This window comes from Anoplophora glabripennis, unplaced genomic scaffold (assembly GCF_000390285.2).
Source record: "Anoplophora glabripennis isolate ALB-LARVAE unplaced genomic scaffold, Agla_2.0 scaffold287, whole genome shotgun sequence".
In the NCBI taxonomy this organism is placed as follows: domain Eukaryota; kingdom Metazoa; phylum Arthropoda; class Insecta; order Coleoptera; family Cerambycidae; genus Anoplophora; species Anoplophora glabripennis.
Window position 1 is genome coordinate 610,564 of NW_019416441.1, and position 22,033 is coordinate 632,596.

At 31.9% G+C, this 22,033-nt stretch overlaps 2 protein-coding genes across 2 annotated transcripts in view; one reads left to right on the plus strand and one right to left on the minus strand.

The window, feature by feature from the left end:
* LOC108905138 (integrator complex subunit 5-like) overlaps positions 1–22,033 on the minus strand; it is a 66,312-nt gene that overhangs the window by 19,044 nt on the left and 25,235 nt on the right. The gene's annotated exons all lie outside the window — the stretch shown is intronic.
* Positions 6,487–19,746, plus strand: LOC108905142 (G-protein coupled receptor 143). The gene is made up of 6 exons (XM_018707919.2): positions 6,487–6,863; positions 9,676–9,787; positions 10,587–10,681; positions 12,865–13,043; positions 18,992–19,319; positions 19,385–19,746. The coding sequence occupies exons 1-6, from the start codon at positions 6,714–6,716 to the stop codon at positions 19,610–19,612; spliced, it is 1,092 nt and encodes a 363-aa protein (XP_018563435.1). The 5' UTR covers positions 6,487–6,713; the 3' UTR covers positions 19,613–19,746.

A 22,033-nucleotide genomic window follows, 5' to 3' on the forward strand; every position in this document is an offset into this window, starting at 1 on the left:
TGTAAAAAACAGAAATGAATGCTATACACACACAATGAACGTAAAATTAGTGGATTCCAAATTATTTTCTAGTATTATTTGGAAGCGTTGGTTGGTAGTTTATTTAATTGTGTTTTTGAAAATTAAACACTATGGTTTATTCCATTGCGGAAAGGGTAGATATCATTTCGCTTTACTTTATGAACAATAAATGTGCGAATAGAACAGCTCAGCTATTTAATGAACAACATCAAGATCGACATGTCAGGAGGAAGTATGTTCTAGAGTTAGTAAAAAAATGTTCAAGAGACAGGGACCGTAGCCAATAAAAAACGAGAAATTGAAAAGCCTATAGTTAATGAAGCTAGTGAAGTTGCAGTTTTGGGACAAGTTCATCTTGATCCTACATCAAGTACGAGGCAGCTGGCATCTGTGTCTGGGATCAATCGAACTAGCCATATACTTATTATCTATATACTGGTAGCCGGCTATAGGTCTCGTGTACGGAATTGTCCGGAGAGGAGATACTTTTCTGTCTCTCCCGAGGAATTAGAATACAATGCGCATGCCCTACATACAAAATCATGAACGAGTGGAAAGAGCAAGACGGCTGTGGTCCTTACTACGGATTGTCCACTGCTTAGATTGTGACATTTTACTAATTGTATCTAGCGAAATTGTCACATTCTCGCATCGGCATCTGCTTCTAACGCATGCGCACCATTCCCTGTTTACTTGGCAAGGACAGAGCGATGAGGCTTTCCTTTCGGTCAAGATCCAAACAAAACTCATAGTATATAGATAGTATGTATATGGAACTAGCATACAAACCATATTGAAGAAGAATAAATTCCATCCATACAAAATACATTTAGTCCAGGAACTTCGTGAGGATGATTATGAGCGCAGTTTGTAATTTTGCGAAATACTTAATGAGTGAGCGAGCAGGGAACGATCTACATTTCCTTTTTAACATATGTTTTTCTGATGAATGCAGTTTTGTCTTGAACGGAACGGTAAATCGTCACAATTGCCGCTATTGGTCTGATTCAAACCCAAGAGTTTTTCACGAGGTGCATACACAGCAACCGGAAAAATTAAATGTATGGGCTGGAATTTTCGGTGACCGGCTGGTGGGTCCTTTTTTTCTACCTGGTAATTTGACTGGCCAAATGTATTTGCAATTACTGGAAGACGCTATTGACCCTGCCTTGACTGATATTATTGAAAATGTTCCAGAGTATGATGATTTGATTTTTCAACAGGACGGTGCTCCTCCGCATTATGCGTTAATTGTCCGTCAGTATTTGGACCAACGTTTTCTACGGAATTGGATTAGGAGGAGGCGGCAGCATTGAGTGGCTTCCACGATCACCGAATTTATCGCCCCTTGACTTCTTTTTGTGGGGATACCTAAAAAGTAAAATCTATAAAACACAGCCATCGTCGCTGGAAAATTTGCGTCAAAGAATCGTCGACGAATGTCGTCGATTCACTCCGGAAATGCTTCGGAATGTGCGTGAACGTTTCTAACAAAATCTTTATTCTTGTATGGAAGCGGGCGGTCACCAGTTTGAACATCTAATCAACTAAGTAGTAAGTAAGCAACTAAACAAAATTTAAATTTTAAAATGTAATTTTATTTCAAAGTATTGGGCGGAATTATAAAATTTAAATTCTGTTGTAAAGAGAATTGTAGAGCTTTCAAAAGAAATATTACTCAACCCCCAATGCCATTTAAATATTTTGGGGGTGAAAGTGGCGGAGTCAAAAATACCAGCAAAGAATGTCTAAAATCGACGGGTGTGAGCGTTTTTCTACAATCTTGACGCAGTCCTGAAAATGGCTCTGTTTCGTTTTCTTTTGGCCACCCTGTATGCTTATATGTTTCCTACTCCAATTCACGATTTATTAATTTTTTATAAACATTTTTATGCAAAAAACGCATTTTTTTAGTTTTTTGTTTATAAAACCTAAACTCACGAAGCAATCTGAATGCTACAAAGAGCAATTTGTAGAGAATCGAAATACGAATAAAACGAGAAGTCGATCGATCCGATCGGATAATTAGAAACGAAGAAAACCTGAAAAAATCGGAGAATTTAGGGTTTTTTAAAATTCATTACTCCGCCATTTTTTTCAGTTGTAGTGCTGATCCTGTGCACAAAAGTAATGAATTATATGTACGTTAAGTGTGCACAAAGCAGGCGCTGGTGGACCATTAGTTTTGACACAATTACAATTTGAATTTCTTGGTGTGCTATTTTGCAAAATCTCTGGATGCGCTGGAAGTGGTCGGATTTTAATTTTTCATACGGATTTTGAAATTAGAAATATAATACTACAAAACGTATATTCTAATTTTCTGATTAAATAGCTCTTATTATACAAAAAAAAAAAAAAGTTTTGAAATATACAACGCCAACTATATGACCGATTCTATAAGACGAAAATAACAGAAAAATATATAAAAAATAATCTAAGTTGTACTGGCAAAAAGACCATTATTGATATTAGGGGGGAGCAGGGGTTTGCACGGCCCAGAANTCAAAAGAAATATTACTCAACCCTCAATGCTATTTAAATATTTTGGGGTGATGCTTACCCTTGCTTGTGGGGTGAAAGTGGCGGAGTCAAAAATACCAGCAAAGAATGTCCCCCTTTAATCTAAAATTGACGAATCTGAGCGTTTTTCTACAATCTTGACGCAGTTCCTGAAAATGACTGTTTCATTTTCTTTTGGCCACCCTGCATGCTTATATTTTTCCTACTCCAATTCACGATTTATTAATTTTTTATAAACAAAAACGCATTTTTTTTAAGTTTTTCGTTTATATAACGAAGCAATCTGAATGCTACAAAGAGCAATTTGTAGAGAATCGAAATAGAATAAAACGAGAAGTCGATCGATCCGATCGGATAATTAGAAACGAAGAAAACTTGAAAAAATCGGAGAATTTAGCGTTTTTTAAAATTCATTACTCCGCCATTTTTTCAGTTGTAGTGCTGATCCTGTGCACAAAAGTAATGAATTATATGTACGTTAAGTGTGCACCATAGATAAGATATACTTGGTGTGCACAAAGCAGGCGTTGGTGGACCATTAGTTTTAGCACAATTACAATTTGAATTTTTTGGTGCACTATTTTGCAAAATCTCTGGATGCGCTGGAAGTGGTCGGATTTTAATTTTTCAGACGGATTTTGAAATTAGAAATATAATACTACAAAACGTATATTCTAATTTTCTGATTAAATAGCTCTTATTATACCCAAAAAAATAATAATAAGTGTTGAAATATACAACGCCAACTATATGACCGATTCTATAAGACGAAAATAACAGAAAAATATATAAAAAATAATCTTAGTTGTACTGGCAAAAAGACCATTATTGATATTAGGGGGGAGCAGGGGTTTGCACGGCCCAGAAAAAAAGATCTAATATTATCGTCTAGGTATAATATCGGCATATCGGTAAGTCGCTGACTACGTTACCTTTTTTTAGAACATTCATATGAATTAGATTTTGTGGAATTAATACTTTTTACATTTGACCCTATATTGTTTATACTATTGCTATTCCATTTAATTTCTAAAATTAGCATTACCTAGAAAATTACTCCCTATTTAAAAAAAAACTCTATTGGAACGGCTACTTTTAGACCGTATAAGAAATCATAAAAAACACGTGTTTCAGTTTAAACACGCTCCCTAATTGTTGGGTGTTAAACGCACTGAAGCTTTGGAAATGGAGCTTTGATTATAAAACTGTAATAAAAAGTAGCAAAATGTNACTTTTAGACCGTATAAGAAATCATAAAAAACACGTGTTTCAGTTTAAACACGCTCCCTAATTGTTGGGTATTAAACGCACTGTAACTTTGGAAATGGAGCTTTGATTATAAAACTGTAATAAAAAGTAGCAAAATGTTAGTAGTTGGTCTCGTTTTGAGCATAAACAAATGTATACCAGCTGTATCATGCAAAACTCCGGGGAGAAGGCCCGCTGAAATTTTTCGGGCGAAGAGTCCGGGGAATACTCAGGGAGAAAAGTCCGGGAAAAAAATCCGAGAAAAAATCCAGTGAAATTCCGGGAGAAAGTCCGGGTAAATCCCGAGGGAAAACTTCGGTAAAAGTCCTAGGAAAAAGTACGGGAGAAAAATCCGTTAGGAGACTCCGGAGAAAGGATCCGGGAAAAAACTCCGGGAAAAATCTCCTGCTTGCTAGCTGACTTAATATAAGTTAAAAAAGCAAAAATAAGTAAAAAATTATCCGTTTTTAGAATAGGATTTGTTTTAGTAAATGTTTAATTTTAATCAGACAACGATAGTAGTATATGACTATAAAACATTTAAATTCATAGGAATTAGATATTACGGAATTAATACTTTTTACATTTGACCCTATATTGATTCTAATCATGGGCGCAGTTAAGGGGGAGCTGGGGTGTGTACGGCCCACCCCCGAAAAAGGATCTAATATTATCGTCTATATAGATATCATATCGTCATATCGGTAAGTCACTGATTGCGTGACCTTTTTTTTAGAATGAAATCAAAACGTGTTCAGGTTTTTTGAAATTTTAGAGGCTCCATAGAGCTTGCAGCCTTGGGTCCACCCCAAGTAAAAATTCTAGCTACGCCCATGTTGATAGTGAAAGGATGGACCAACGTATCGAAAAAGAAAAATTTCAAAAAGTTGAAATTAAGTAGCTCTTTACAACTAACAAGCTAGGACGTGCAAAACAGTGTTATAAACAAATTGTCCCAGGGTCAGGCAAAAGCCGCTCGGGAATTCGCTCTTTTTGCATTAAGGTGGTCATATCCCTGACCGAGAAATAGTCATATTAGTGGCGTTTTTAGGTACTGAAATCTTGAAAAGTAAAACGTGTAGAACAAAAGTAAGCACAAAAATAAAAACATTAACGTTCTGTTTATTCATTGTTACTATTTAAATTTACTCAAATAAAATAATAACTTTAAAAAAGCGTTTGTAAAACATGCGTTTGCTGTTATCCTAATCCCACATTTTAAGAATTATTTTCACATACTTATAAATAAAAGTAAACAATTTTATATGTAGGACTAAGCAAGTAAATGTTATAAGAATTCATATTTACATGTGGAGTTATATATAAAAAAGTTTGTATTTTCGTAGATTTCAGTACCTAAAACCTTGATGGTTTGATCGTTTTTTGCACCTATTTATTCGTTTTACTGCGGCGTCTTTGAAAATACCCAGGTAGCATGACATAACATTCATATTATTTGATAAGCTTTAGATTATTCAGTTATTAAATGTTTGAAATTATATGTCTTTGAGGAAAACACTATTTAAAGAATATGGCGCCCTTAAATAGAGTTTAATTTTATGAATTAAAAAAAATGTAGGTAATTTAATTGCCTACAACATGAGATAGGTCGTCTAGATTTTCGTGGGCAGTAAAAAAGTGAAAAAACACGCAAATTTACTTATTTGCAATTTGTCAACTTCGCGTCACTTCTTTCGAGTTAATAAGTATCATAAAGTTCAAGAAAATGTGTACTAATAATTTTTTCGACTGAAGTATTATTAAAAATGAAATTTTCACATTAAATAAAACCAAATATTCTTAATCAAATTGGTGAGATTGGATTCAATTAGTACAGAAACTAACCTAAAATTTTAAGCCTGTATAAAAAAATATTCTGTTATAACGTGATGAAATTTAAGATATTGGGTTTTTAAGTGATAGGTACTTATTAAAGTTACATAGCCAAATTAAAAAATATTCCCAAAAGAAAATCCAAATTTACAAAACACATATTTATAAAATCTTTAGAGGTCTATTGTGTTTAGTTTTTCTTTTGTAAAACGAACAGTGTTAGAATTATTTTCAACATATTCAACTATGTGATATTCATTTTAAACCAAAAAATAATAACTGGAAACTGATTTGTCTATCGAATAAAATGGAAAAACCCTTTTTCCTTTGAAATACAATTGGGAATCAAATGAACCTGCGGAATTTTTAAAGTATCTAGTAAAATCGAAATACTGAGCTTCTTAATGACGGTGTTGATATATTGTATGAAAATTCAATGAATTTTTACCATTATTCAGCTGAGTTGCCACCAAGTTTCATTAGTTTATGTCGAACATATATTATTTCGAGATATTTGCTTATTTGTGCTGTTTTTCAACTTTGGGCAAGGCCCAATTATGTAATTTTATTATTATCAAGGTAACATTCTATCCCCTCATTTAAACACGCCCCGTATAACCGTTATAAAAAATTATGACACACTGCTATCACTGCAACCTTATCAATGAAGACCTGGAAACAGTTTATATGTTATCTGAACCTCATATGAAATTTGAATGTTACATTTACTTTATTTATGTACGCTACCAATATTCTTCATACACTTTTATCTGACACTTGGCAAATAGAGATTTTTAAGTCACATCAAGAGTTATCAAGTTTCTGCCATGCAAGAGATAACCACAGTAAAAGTTTATAGTTCATATTTCACCGCCGTTATGTATGTTGTAATTGATAAAAGGGGAAGCAATAATGCGACAAATTAAACATCATTCATTCAATTTAGACGTTTCTACAAGCGGTTATCGTCTAATTGAAAAAATGGCGTAAAACAAGTGAAACCTACGCGACAGTCCACGGCCGTCTCGGCTTTGTGCGGCTTCTTTGGGTGTCTTGTTTCGGCCGTTTTTGCTCAGAGTGTGTGAAACATGGCCGATCCCACTATCCAAACGTTCTGCTGTCACCACGCGAATGGCACCGACATGGCTGTGACTATTATGGAGGAATTCAACACGGACGCGTATAATAGTGTGTGTCTGTTTTCCTCTGCCCTGGGCATTTTGGGCGCCGTCTATCAGGTATAAGTTGATAAAAAATACCTCCAGAAACAAATAGACTCACTTTCCGATAGCCTGTAACGAATTTTGTACAGGTTGTTCTCATAACATTGTAGATGTTGACTTTTTATTTAGGAAATGATTGTAAATACCAAGATTTTAGGAAATTTCATTGCGATATCAGATAAATATACAGGATGTTCCAATATTCCGTGTACTATTTCCTTCGTTCAAAATAACCAGAATTAACTAGACCTACTGCTATCCTAAGTTGATTCGTTTAACCGCTAGAGTTGACAGAATAGCAAGCCATAAATCTGAAATTTTGACAACCTAGCAAAGGCAATAGGACCAATACAGCTAAAATATTTTGAACTTTATGGCGCTTCCGGTTATACCGGAAGTCGACGTTTCTTATTTTAAATAGGACACTCCATATATTATTACATTTTCGTATTCTACGTTAAATTTGAGGGTCACTTTATCAAATATTCCCTATAGCTGTGTTGTAAATTTTGAGATATTTGAAATTTGTTAGTTGCAGGGTCCGCAGAGATGCTAGTAACTCTTTTCAGGAGCGGGAAATCAGGTTGATTTTTGGTATCTGTAAGGGGCATAGGTAACACTAAATCATGGTATACCAACAAATTAAAACATTTAATACTAGGTGGTTCATTTTTGCTATTACATTTTTAGACTAGGCGGTATCTGTTTTGGTTTGGGTGAATCGTATATCCATGGAGATTTTTGGCTTTTTGGCTTCCAAATATCACTAAAAATGAAAATTTTTCTATGCGCATAAAAAAAACGTGGGCTTAACTTTTGGCAGCACAATATGTTAAAAAAATTCGAAAAATGTCATATTTTTCTTCCTATTTAATTATGTATCTTTTCAAGAGTTGATTTTAGGCGAAAATGGAAGAGGAAAAAAATGTTTCTAATTAAATTTTACAAAATATGATTAGTTACAAATCGAATGAATCATGATTATTGTAAAAATCGAAAAAATCGTCAAAAATGGGGTTAAAAAACAATACTTTTTAGGGAATTTTTTTGGGGTATTTAAATTGGGTATAGGACCTTTATACTTGGCCCAAGAAAACTTCATGTTATGTAGAATCATCACACCAAATTTCATCAAAATCGGTTAGATAGATTTTGCATAATAATGTTGCAATCCAGATTTTGAAAAAAAAAATGCAAATTTTCAAAATTGTACACAGCAAAGACCAAGGCCCTTAGATACTTGAAAATTTAATCACATATAGAAGGGCTCTCAAGCTTTCAAACGGTTTTTGAAAAATTGGAATCCGTCAATTAGGAGAGCTCTGGCGCTTGTTTAAACATTGGTCGAATGGTACATAATTAAATAGGAAGAAAAATATGACATTTTTCGATTTTTTTTAACATTTTGTGCCGCCAAAAGTTAAGCCCACGTTTTTTTTATGCACAGAAAAATTTTCATTTCTAGTGATATTTGAAAGCCAAAAAGTCAAAAATCTCCGTGGATACACGATCCACCCAAATATGGACTCTTTGAAACAGATACCTTCTGAACTATTTGATAACTTCACACTACTATATGTAGGTAACTTTGTTAACTTAAATGGAATACCCTGTATTTTTTTACTCTGTTGTATGCAGATTGAAATTTCCTATTCATTCCTGTAATTAAGCATTGTTAGGGCTACTGACATTTTGAAATATTTGCAATTTTCTATTTTTTTTAACAGTTTTTCTCGTATCAGACCTGTTATCAAATTGGCCATGACCAGAAACACTCCAAAAAAAATAACTAAAATAACTTGACATTTGTTCCATTATATGGCTTTATGTTAGTTTAGTATTAGTAAGGAGTTATGACTGAAAATGTAGCAAAGAAAGCTATATAGCTATTTCCGTATTTTCATCATAAATAGGTACTTTTTAATTATGTTTTACACAGTTTAAGTTTTTAAGATTGTCCAGTGTCCACTAATTGCCTTCATGTATTTCGTGAAGATCTTCGTTTTTCTAGATATCGAGCAGCAAATTCTCCACATTGAAATTACTTTGTCACATTGTCCATAAATAGCAAACAAATTAAAATAATCTTTGTTAGTATAATTTAAATGATCCCCAGGCATTTTTATTTAAATTTTCGGCAAAAACTATTACAGACACAAAAATAATTTGACTACTACTTGACAAATGTCAAATTATTTTAACTGTTTTTGGAGTGTTTCTGGTCATGGCCAATTTGATAACAGGTCTGATACGAGAAAAACTGTCCAAAAAATAGAAAATTGCAAATATCTTTAAAAGTAGTAACCACAACCCTAACAATGCTTATATGGCTTGAAAGGACATTTCAATCCGCATACGACAGAGAAAAAAATACAGGGTGTTCCATTTAAGTTAACCAAGTTGTTTGAAGTTATGAAAATGTAATAGAAAAAATGACATAGTATTAAATGTTTTAATTTGTTAAAGCATCTCCCTTTACAGCATCTCCGCGGACCTTTGCATCTGTCAAATTTTTCTTTAAAAATTAATATCTCAAAATCTATAACTCCTAGGTAGATAGTGACTCTCAAATTTCACGTAGAATCCTAAAATGCAATAATATATAGGGTGTCCCATTTAAAAATAAGAAATTTAATGTTGGCTTCCGGTATAACCGGAAGTGTCACAAAGTTCCAAATATTTTAGCTATGTTGCTCCTACTACCTTTGCTAGGTTGCCAAATTTTAAGATTTATCGGATCAGTACTTTCCAAGATATCGATAATGGCGATTCCTGCATAGAAACAATCGAATCGAATGTAATTTCGATGTCCTTTTAAATTTTTCAGATTCTACCCCGCGAAGAGTTTTCGAACAACCATAGATGGTTATCATTTTCGGCAATACGCGGAAGGAATATAATAATTTGGCTCGCTATAGCGGATTTGTTTGCAGCACTGGGTAAGTACCTACTTTTGATTTTAGAAATGCATGACATTTTATACATACCTAGGAAAGAGAGAGTGACAACAGAAAAATTGAGTAAACCTAAGGAGTGTACAACAAAAAGGTCAAGTATAGGCGTGATTTCAGGTTAACATGTTATCTTCCCCATCTTTTAAAAGGCATTTGTTGTAGCACCTTTACGATATACAAAGAATAAAACTGATTTAATTACTCGCTTGTTTTGCTCTTTTAAAATTGTTGAATAAGCCTATAAAATTTACATACTTACCTACCTCCACGAATTTTTTTTTCAAAATCGTTTTCCCATTGTAAACAAATTCAAAGTGAAGTAAATACACAGTATATTTTATTATAAAGACTCCGAGCTATAATTCGTTTACCCATTTTTGGATACCATGTATATATTTTTAAATACGATGTTATTTTCTTTATATATTTTTTAAATGGGATTATATTTTTTTTTTCCACGTTTTGATTGATTTTTTTTATTTTCTTTCCAACTACATAAAATTTGTATGCCTTTGCATGACGACATTCTTGAGAAAAAATGAGAAAACTTTCAGCTTTTGACTTTAGTTTACGGTGGTAGCTTTCTAAATCATATCAAATAGAAGGCGATGCAAAAACAATTTTGCATATGGCTATTTGTCACATATCGGTTTGTTTGTAATTGTCAACCTCACTCAACGGTTATATCACAGTAAAACTAGATAATTAATTTTCTAAAATATCTTTGATGCTTTTGCGGGAAATTTTTAAGCGTTTAATAAATTGTAATTATTTTATTATTTAGGAGTCTTTACCAGGTCGGCGATCTGGATTAATTATAGGAATATAATGCCTGCAGTGGATGATGATTCCAGTGTACTTTTTTGTGCAATTTCATCCGTAAGTAATACTGAACATATATATTGTAGTAATTCTGCATTATACTTAATTTTGTAGATTGTAGAGTAATTCTTAAAAAAATTGACTACTTGGAACTTTATAAATTGCTTTTTTTCCAAAGTATTTGAAAGATCACAATTTTTAGAACAAGTTTTATTGGCAATGAAATGTCCGAATATTTATATAAATCAGTCTGAATTACTTCTGTATATTTTATAGTAAACATTTTTCACATTTCGATTATTTTTTTATTTGTCTTTTTGTCGTTTTTAAAATTTATCGATTTTTTTTCCATTCGTCGATGTTGTTATTTCTTTGTTAGAAACGAGGTTACAAAGTTGACAGAATATAATGTGAATTTAGTGAAGGGGATTTATTGGTCTGTTATCTTAAAATAAATACAAGTAATGGAATATATTTAAAAATAAGCCACATACATGCATATGTCAAGACAATTACCATGTACTCATAAATTTTAATATCTACTTGGGACAGGTTTATCAAAACAAAAAATTCTGCGAAATATTATAAAGTCTTAGCATATGCATACATTTCAAGAAAAAAGTAAAGCAACTGCGGTCTTAACAAATAACAAAATAATAAAACTTTCGTTCTTTCCGTTTTTAGTACCTAGTGCGACTGTTGTCCATTAACTTGTATATTTTTTTTGTATAAAATATTCCTTTACACATACGATTACGATACAAAATTTCGATTTTCCCAATAATTTTCCCGTATATTTTTTAAATGAAGTACAGATTTTGTGAAAATTAATGGTTTGGTGTCAAAATAATGGTCAATTCATTTTTAAATAACAAAAATGAATTAGAGAAAAAAAAAATTGTGGAAAATTCTAGGAAAATTTTATATAGTTTTCCCAGGTTTGTATATTTAAGGCATCAAACGTATCATTTTATTGATTTTCGATTACGAATTAATTAAGCACTTTTTAATATTTTCCAGAAAAATCTGTTTTCTTTGATTTTTTTTACTTTGAATATTAAAAAATAAAAATTTGGAATATAATGAAATTGAAAATTTAAATTTGATGACAATAGCAAAGGTATAATAAAAAACATCAAAATATTTTTTTTATTTATTTATTTAAAAAACTTTTGTATTTTTTATTTTTAACAATTTTTTATGGACTTACATAACTAGGTTTCTTATGTAAAACTGTTTTATCGCTGTCGCAATTTTTTTTTTACTTTAAATATAAAATAAAAATTTGTAATGTAATGAAATTGAAAATTTAAATTTGACGGCAGTAGGAAAGGAATTTTCTGCAACTAAAAATATGTATTAAAAAATATTTATATCAATATATTTTTTTTATTTATTTATAATTAAAAAAAAAATTATTTATTATTTTTAACAATTTTTTATAGACCATATCTCGGTTTCTTATGTAAAACTACTTCAACGCTGTCGCAAAAAAATATTAAAAAAAAGATTTTTCTGTAAAATAAAAAGCACATAATTAATTCGTAATTTACACCTTCGAAAACCTATAAACCGATACGTTTGATGTTTGATGGTCATAAATATTCAAACATCGGAAAACTATATAAGATTTTCCAAGAATTCTCCGCAATTTACTTTTCACTAATCCATTTTTGTTATTTCAAAATGAATTGATCATTATTTTGGCTTCAAAACATTAATATTCGCATACTTTATAGGTACTTCATTTAAAAATATACGGGAAAACTATTGGGAAAATCGAAATTTTTCATGGGAGCAATTTTGTAGGAAATTTAATTTTGAACATCTTTTATTTGAAACTTTTTTTCGAGAAAATGCATCTTCTTTGAGATATTGGCAGTGTTTGGTCAAAAAACGCGAAAATTCATGTACAGGCTAATTCAAAATTCAGTACAAAGAATTTAGGAGCTTATTTTTGAGATCAAAATAAGACTTTTTTTTCCTATAAACGTGGGTTCACAAATGCTTAGTTTCGATTTACAGGGTGTTAAAGTTTTCTATTTTGTTCCGATTTTTTTAGGAATAATTTCTAAAGAGAAATAGATGTTAAGTATGATTCTTTTATTGACCGGAACATCAGCTTTTAATTATTGTACTTTGCATATTGCACTTTCAGCATAAATATTAATAACAAATAAGTTACATTTTTGACGTAACTGAAGTATACTAGCCACGATTCATCTCGTGCAATCTTTCAGGCTTTCACGCAATATTTCTACACGGCAACATGTATATGGACCTTATGTTATGCCATAGATATGAGGTTTGTCCTGACACATAAAGACAGCAAAATGAAGTACTATCATTTAGCAGCCTGGATCTTCCCTGTCTTTTCCACAGTGATAGGACTGTCCCTCTTGTATATTCCAGACGCAAAGTAAGTGATATCCTTTTAGTGATAATTATGCTCAAATCAAAAGCCACATTAGAATACCTACTCTATATTTTTTCAACCTATGAACACTGTTTCAAAAGGTATTCAAAATTAAAAAAAAAATATTTGAAGCTTACTTTCGAGATTATTTTTTTAAGATGTAGGGATGTCTACAAAAAAAAAACAGTTACAAATAAATAAGAGAATATATGAGACTTTATGCGTATACTTCTGTTTATTTTTAATCGCAAAATCTAAACGCTAATAAAAAAAATTTCAATGGATTTAGCTGCCTTATTTACACAAGACAATATAAGTACCCATAATAAGACATGTCTAAATAATTCACAATTATGTAAAATGAGGGTGACCTTGACTGATAAGCTGCTGCGCTGCAATTACTTACTGTCCTGCCTGTATACTTACTAGTATTATTATTAATAATTACCCGTAGAGTAGAACCAGAAATAAGTAGATCTAGGAAGATAATTACCGTTCTCGTTGTAGTGACGGAATATTTAATTTAGATATAAATCTTGAAAATGTTTGAAAAAAATTATATAGGATATTTGTCGTCAACGTAGTTTACGAATTATTGAAACCATTGCTGTTTGCTGCTTTAAAATAAATGAATTAAATATGTAACGAGCGTTCAAATAAAAACGTGGTCGAAGTTGGCTCTGACACATTGGACGTAGGGAGTAGCTTATAGCGACCAACTTAACCTCATTTCTCAACGAGCTGTATAGCAGCTGTCAGTTTCAATAACGTTAATGACTATATAACTTTATTTTAAAGAATAATCGTGATAACAATAACAAACAATTAAAGGAGCTGCGGAAAGTGTCCCCCTCCTTGTTATAACAATAAATTAAAGCAGCTGCTGAAAGTGTCCCCCTCCTTGTTCCAAGCACTTTTCACACCTGTTCCTCAAAGAATTAAAGACATTTTCTAAGATGCTCGGGGTATTGTTAATTTCACGAATCTTGTCTATAAGTCGAGCCTGCAGATGGTTTAAATCAGGAATAGGCAGTTCAAAAATAGTGTTTTTAAGGTAAGGCCACAAAAAGAAATCACACGGCGTAATATCACATGACCTCGGTGGAAATTCATGTTCAGCATTGAGACTTATTAGTCGATTTTGGAAAACTTCCCTCAACATATTCATCGTCTCGCCTGCCGTATGTGCCCTTGCGCCATCTTGTTGAAAGTAAAAGTTTGTAATTTCGTTTTCTTCCAGCTGGTTAACAAAAGGAGCGATAATTTCTTCTCTATACCTTTGCGCAGTAAGAGTACCATTAAAAAAAATAGGTCCATAAATCCTCCTTCGATTGAGAGCACACCAAACTCCAATTTTTTGAGCGTGTAGAGGGCCCTCGACAAAAAAGTTATCTGGTTTTTCAGAAGACCACATTCTCATATTCTGTGAGTTTACGTAACCACTTAAATGAAACCAGGCTTCATCAGAAAAAAAGGTGATATTATGAAGTTCACCGTAGTTGTTTAAAAACCATTCACAAAATACAGCCCGTCGCGGAAAATCAACTTCATGAAGTTCTTGCTGACAAGTTAAACGATAGGAGAACAAACGCAAATCTTTTTTTAACACTGTGTGGCAGGTACCGACTGATACTCCCACCATTTGTGATAAAACACGTACAGAAGTTCTTGGCGCATTTTCCATTATTTGTTGGACATTTTCTTTTAATTCTTCAGTCCGCTTTTTAGGTCGGCCGCTTCCTTCTTTTCTTGTTACACTGCCCCGTTTCACGAAAAACATTAACACAACGCTGAACTGCACTTTGAAAAATTTTGTACTCAACAACGCCGGGAAATTGATTTTGAAATTCTATGAAACATCCTCAATAGAATACTTCCATATTCCATCAATCTTGCGTCCATTTCTAAAGTAGGACTCTATGATAAACACTTTTTGTTCTTAAGAAAACACCATTTTAAATGCTTTTTAAAACGAAAATATTCAAATTGATAGCGGCGATATAGCGCTTTGACAGAAGACGTTTAAGTTCATTTGCCTATACGCTACGCCCTACGTCCAAATTTTCAGAACCAACTTGACCACGTTTTTATTTGAACGCTCGTTATAATCATTTTGTATATTCTCAGTATTGTGCCGTTCATTTCGTATACTTCCATGCGTTTTATTGTTATATACAAGCATCAATTTTTATCTTTACTTTGTATGTACAAAAAGATATCGAATATGTGACAGTATTAATAATCTCCGAGATCACTATGACAATATACAGGGTGATTCACAAACTGTGACCAAAAATGAAACTTCATATTCTTTGGTGAATTTTAAGGGGATTCTTTCCTATAAAGTTTTTATCTAGGACGCTTCTTCAAAAAGACATAGGGTGTAAAACTTAAAAAAATATATTTTTAATTTCTTTAAATAATTTAAAAACTAGTAAGTGGAATATGTAATTTGAAATGGGGCACATGTATTTATGTAAATTAAACATTGTCCAAAATATGAGGCCTTTTCCTAAAATTTAGATAACAGTCATGATATTTTCGGATTCGTCTTTCAATTTTCTACTCTTTTATGTTTTTCGAGCAAAAATTAAAAACCTAACTGAAAACGCACTTCGATATTCGGATAAAATGTGTTTAAAATTACATAGTAGGCTGCGATAGCAATTTTGACGTTCTGAGTAGTTAGAAGAAAGAATAAATGACGTTGCTTTTCATCAGATTCAAGCAACAATAAATTTCGTACAAATTATATTTTCGTTACCTACTAAAAAGATGTCGCGCCTGTGTTCGTGGAAATGAAGGTATTTTTGAACATTTACTCAAATAAAATCATTAAAATAATGACTAATATTATTGATTTCTTTATTCGAATAAATAACCAAATTATTAGTGTTTGTCATGTTATTTAAGTAAAAGTATTTTCAGTTCGGTTTTTTTTACTCCAAAATCAGGTTTTTTCGAAAAACATAAGAGAGTAGTAATTTGTAGAAAATTGAAAGACGAATCCGAAAATATCATGACTCTTACCGTAAAGCAGTGGCGTACTATTTTATTTAGAAAAATATGCTACCGACAATGTTTACATAAATACATGTGCCCAATTTCAAATTATTTCACTTAATAGTTTTTAAATTATTTAAAAAAATTAAAAACATTTTTTTAAGTTTAACACCCTGTATCTTTCTAACGAAGCGTCCTAGATAAAAACTTTATAGGAAAGACTACCATTAAAATTCAATAAAGAATACAAGGTTTCAATTTTGGTCGCCGTTTGTGAATCACCCTGTATATCTCATACTCTAGTCGAATTAGTTTGAACCTGAAAAAATTATTAGTACCTAGACATTTTAATGACAGGGAAATAAGTGGCAATTTTATGTTTTTTCACTTTTTTTTACTGTCCACCAAAATTTAGACGAAATATCGGGATATTAGTTATTTTATGTTGTAGACAATTAAATTACCTACAATTTGAGGTACCTAGAGTCATTTTTCGCTAATTTGTTAACTGTAAAATAAAAGTCGAACGCGGAAATATCAGTTTTCGAAAATTGCGCATTATTATTGCAAAAATCGATGGATGTTGATGAAATTTATGGAAAAGACGATCAATCCAAAGACCAACATGTGTGCCAAACGCTAGTTCAATATTGACCTTGAAATTATTGCTTCAGATATTTTTTAATTAATTTCATTCGTTTTTTTGCAACTAAACGTTAATTTTAGAAGTTAATATCGTAGATATAGGTTCTAATAATTGAAATCGAAAAATAAATATTTCAAAAATTTGAAATTAAGTTGCTCTTTACATACTAACAAAGTAGGACGTTCAAAACAGCGTTATAAACAAATTGTCCCAGGGTCAGGCAAAAACCGCTCGGGAATTCGCTCTTTTTGTATTAAATAGAGATTATTTTAATTCGTTATAACGCGCAATAAAATGTCTACTAATCATTTTTTCAAATTTTTAGGTTTTATGATCTAATTCGACTGGAGTATTACTGCAATGTGGCGACAATAAAAAAAATAATATTTTTATAAATTACTTACAATCTAATTAAGTTTATGTATTTTATTATTATGTAGGTACCTTTATCAGTCTTTTCCATTTTGTTATATTATTAATTAACTTCCAATTGCAAGAAAAGGAAAAGTCAGATACTTAAAATACAGGGTGATTTACAACTTATCCAAAAAAAATTTGGGAGTAGATGTGGCATGAGAAATGGAGTCAATATCGTAAAAAAAATTTTGTAAAATCCTTATAGTTTCCGAGAAAAAAATTATTGAAGTTGTAGTACATTCAACCATTACATAGCTGGACAACTGTAGACTCTAGCGTCATTCGCAATACGCGTGGAGAGCCACGTGGCCTCAGCGACTCAGAATACTGAAATTTTAAAATCGTTGTTGCGATAATGTTTACCTGTTACCTGTGGTATTTACAATAGTTTTTTTAGTGTTTTGTTAGTATCAAAAATGGTTTGCGTGTATAGCAACTGGTAGTTGATGATATCGTTTTAATTTCTGGTGAAACAAGACAACATTTACGTTAGTTCGTAAAAACTGAGTAAGACGAACCCAAATGTGTTTACACATCGGTGGATGAAATTTTGAACAGTTGTTGTAACATCGGTTATGTCAAAGTATTTTATTATTTAGACACAAATTAATTTTATTAATTAATAGTAACGGCAAAATCAGTTAAATTTGCTGATATAAAATAGGCGCTATAAAATTATATTTATTTCTTTCCTTGCGAAAGTTTTTNTATTTTATTATTATGTAGGTACCTTTATCAGTCTTTTCCATTTTGTTATATTATTAATTAACTTCCAATTGCAAGAAAAGGAAAAGTCAGATACTTGAAATACAGGGTGATTCACAACTTATCCAAAAAAATTTGGGAATAGATGCGGCATGAGAAATGGGAGTCAATATCGTAAAAAAAAATTTTGTGAAATCCTTATAGTTTCCGAAAAAAAATATTATTGAAGTTGTAGCACATTCAACCATTACATAGCTGGACAACTGTAGACTCTAGCGTCATTCGCAATACGCGTGGAGAGCCACGTGGCCTCAGCGACTCAGAATGCTGAAATACGATTTTAAAATCGTTGTTGCGATAGTGTTTACCTGTTACCTGTGGTATTTACAATAGTTTTTTAGTGTTTTGTTAGTATCAAAAATGGTTTGCGTGTATAGCAACTGGAAGTTGATGGATATCGTTTTAATTTCTGGTAAAACAAGACAACATTTCTGTTAGTTCGTAAAAACTGAGTAAGACGAACCTAAATGTGTTTACACATCGGTGGATGAAATTTTGAACAGTTGTTGTAACATCGGGTATGTTAAATTAGGTATTTTATTATTTAAAAACACAAATTAATTTTATTAATTAATAGTAACGGCAAAATCAGTTGAATTTGCTGATATAAAATAGGCGCTATAAAATTCTATTTATTTCTTTCCTTGCAAAAGTTTTTGTCCGTTTTTATCACACTTTGTAGTCATGTCGGTCGCATTGGGAAAGGTCAGGTTTTACAGTGGACCAGTTTCCAGTGCCGTGCAGAAGTGTATTTTTAAATCATTTTCGAACTGCCCTTTTTGATTTTTTCTTTACAAAATTGGGTTTGTAAGAGTCGTCTGTACATCCAAATTTTTTTTTTTTTGGATAAGTTCTGAATCACCCTGTATATAGAGGACGAAACGGCATTGAGCTAATCTGGGTGAATATAAAAACTTATGTAGTAAGAAATAACACAACATTAATAATTAGGAAATGTAATATATCCTCCAATATTTTCAAGTTGACCTTGGCTTGACCTTGAAAACTAAAATCAAGGCCAAATTCATTCATTCAATGATTTCTTGGTATCCTACAACATTTATCTGAAACTTTTTTGATAAGAAAGTGTCTTTTTATAATTAAAACTTCAATTTTTCAGTTGCCACACTTCCTCTTCCCTTCGAACGGCCATACTACGAATCCTGCCCAACTACATAGCCTCTTACATACCCATAGCCACGGTGATGGTGGCCAACCCGTGCCTGTACCACCACTCCACGAAGGACTTGGAAAACATCATCACGAGCACCTCCGGTCAGTTCACCAGCAGGGAAAGGGAGATCATCGACGCGATAAAAATAAAATTTTCCGTGATAAACGTGATATTTTACGTCTGCTGGCTGCCCAATTTACTCAACGGCATCCTCCTGTGGACGTTGTGGTTCCACGTACCCGCAGACTGCGTTATTGTTTTGTGGTACATTATGGTATGTATACGGGTTACTAAAAAAATCAACATTCCAAGAAAATCAATCAATTTGTCATATTTTAGGCTCTGATGAACCCGCTGCAAGCCCTCTTCAACTGCTTGGTTTACAGGCGATGGAGTAGCGGGTCCGAAAGGGTGATTTTACCCTGGAGGCAATTGGACGGGACCGAAATAAACAAAACCACCTCGGCGAGCACGGAGTCTTCGCAGAGTACAGCGAGGGAAGAGATTTATCCCCTCCTCCAAAGCACCCCCACGAACAGTATAAACGGGTACAAAAGCTTCCCATAAAAATGTGCGTAAAATTCAAATCCTATAAAAGTTATATGGCGAGTGTAGTTGTGTATGTACATATAATTTTATTATATTTGTATCAATGTGATTTTTGTAATTTTATAGAAATAATAATTTCTAAAATTTTAGTACTTATTTGTATTTTTCAAGCTCTGGTCATTGCAGAACTGCCTACTGATTTATAAAGTTAGAACTGAAAATAAATGTTAAATTTAATTTTTTTATTTACAACTTGCAGCTCCAGTTGCAAACACAAAAATTAGCAAAACAAAAATAAAGGAACTGGATCTACAACACTTTCGGCAAATCAAAAATAACAAATTTTCCAAATTAAAAACAATATGATTAAAGAAATACTACAAAGACAAAAAATGAGGATGGTTGAAGATATACAGGGTGGGCCATTAGTGTGAGAAAGTAAAATAACTCCTTTGTTACTCATAATACAGAAAAAAAGTTTATATAAAAGTTGTACAGAATCAAGACACCTAAACTGCAAAATTAATTTGATACATATAGGGTGATGAGTAAAAACGGGACACGGCAAATATTACATTTTTTAAATGGAACACCCTGTATATTTTTAAATATGTGGATTTCCAAGAAAATTCTATATATGGCAATATAAACAGTTTAACATTTTAGTGCGGGGTTGCCAAGTTATGTAGAAAACTTGGAAATTTTGGAAAAAACATGACCTCGAAGAAGTTGTATTAACTTTCAACTACCAACACTTGGAGCAAAAATATTTGACAGAGTTATAGGCAAATGCTAGGCAAATACTCCTATATTAGCTAATATCGATATTTCATACGGGACATTTTTTATAATACGATCATTTTTAGAAAGTTTAAACTTGATTTTCTAAAATTTTTCAAATGGAACACCCTGTATTTTATCATTCTATTTTATTCACATATCAGTCCACTTTAACTTTGATTAAGCATGTTCTATATCCAAAATTGTTTTTAAAAAATAGCAACATTTCTGAAAAAACTTTTTTATTATTTTATAGAATTCCACAAATAAATATTAACTAATAAAGTTAACTCAAAACGGAATGATAAATTATGAACTGACAAGTTGATACAATGTGACAGTTTTTTTCCAAAAGCCATTTCGTGCGACCGAAAATAATAAAAATTAAGTTTTTTCCAGAAATCTTAAAAACTAACAAATTTAGATGTAGAACATGCTTAATAAAAGTTGAAATGGAGTGATATGTGAATAGATTAGAACAATAAAATACAGGCTGTTCCATTTGAAAAATGTTAGAAAATCAAGTTTGAACTTTCTTAAAATGATCGTATTATAAAAAATGCCCTGTATTAAATATCGATATTAGCTAATACTGGAGTCTTTGCCTAACATTTGCCTATAACTCTGTCAAATATTTTTGCTTCAAGTGTTAGTAGTTGAAAGTTAATACAACTTCTTCGAGGTTTTTTCCAAAATTCGAAGAATTTTCTACATAACTTGGCAACTCCGCATAAAAATGTTAAACTGTTTATATTGCCATATTTAGAATTTTCTCAGAAATCCATATAATTAAAAATATACAGGGTGTTCCGTTTAAAAAATGTAATATTTGGCGTGTCCCGTTTTTACTCATCGACCTGTGTGTTTCAAATTAATTTTGTCCTTTACGTTTTTTGATTCTGTACAACTTTTATATAAATTTTTTTTCTGTATTATGAATAAGAAGGGGGTTATTTTACTTTCTCACACTAATGGCCCACCCTGTAGATTACAAATAAAAAATATAATGCAAAAATGTTATTAAAAATATTCGATTGACCTAATCTAACCTATTCTAACCTAATTTAACCTAATCCATGCTCAAGGTCGCTAAAGTACAAGAAAATCAAAGTCTGGTCGCCCAGTTGAAGAATACGCACGCGGGCAAACGGCAAACAAACACAGCCGGACTGGGCGACCCAGCCATAAATTCGACAAATTGCCTAGCAGTGCAGTGCAGCAATGCGGAATTCGGTGTGATTCAGGTAATTTTAATTTATTATAGGCACCTTCTATTAATCATTTATATTACAGAAATAAGAGGGATATTTTGTTTACTAATATTATTACAACATGGCATTTTGGAGACGTTTTGAAACGGAACAAAACGAAATACCGCTAGACAATATTGAATCAGTAGAACCGGTTGTTGATGAAACAGATTTAGAATTTAAAAATAAAGATTTACATGTTCAATGTTTGCGTCTCATTTTAAATATTTACGATTGTTTAAAAAAGGAAGAAAATGAAAAACTTGGTAATGAAATTATAAATAGAATTCACATATTAACTAAAGTTCACAATTTTTCGAATTATTAAACAAGGTGTTATAGATCATTGCGTAAAGAGGAAGCGAAAACAAACATCTAAAAATATCGATGACATGACGCGAGCGCGAGA

Excerpts from the sequence above, each read along its gene's own strand:
- LOC108905142 (XM_018707919.2), top strand. The coding sequence starts at position 6,714 with ATGGCCGATCCCACTATCCAAACGTTCTGCTGTCACCACGCGAATGGC. Across the intron at positions 10,682-12,864 it reads TTTTTTGTGCAATTTCATCC|GCTTTCACGCAATATTTCTA; the intron begins GTAAGTAATACT and ends GCAATCTTTCAG. Across the intron at positions 19,320-19,384 it reads TTGTTTTGTGGTACATTATG|GCTCTGATGAACCCGCTGCA; the intron begins GTATGTATACGG and ends GTCATATTTTAG.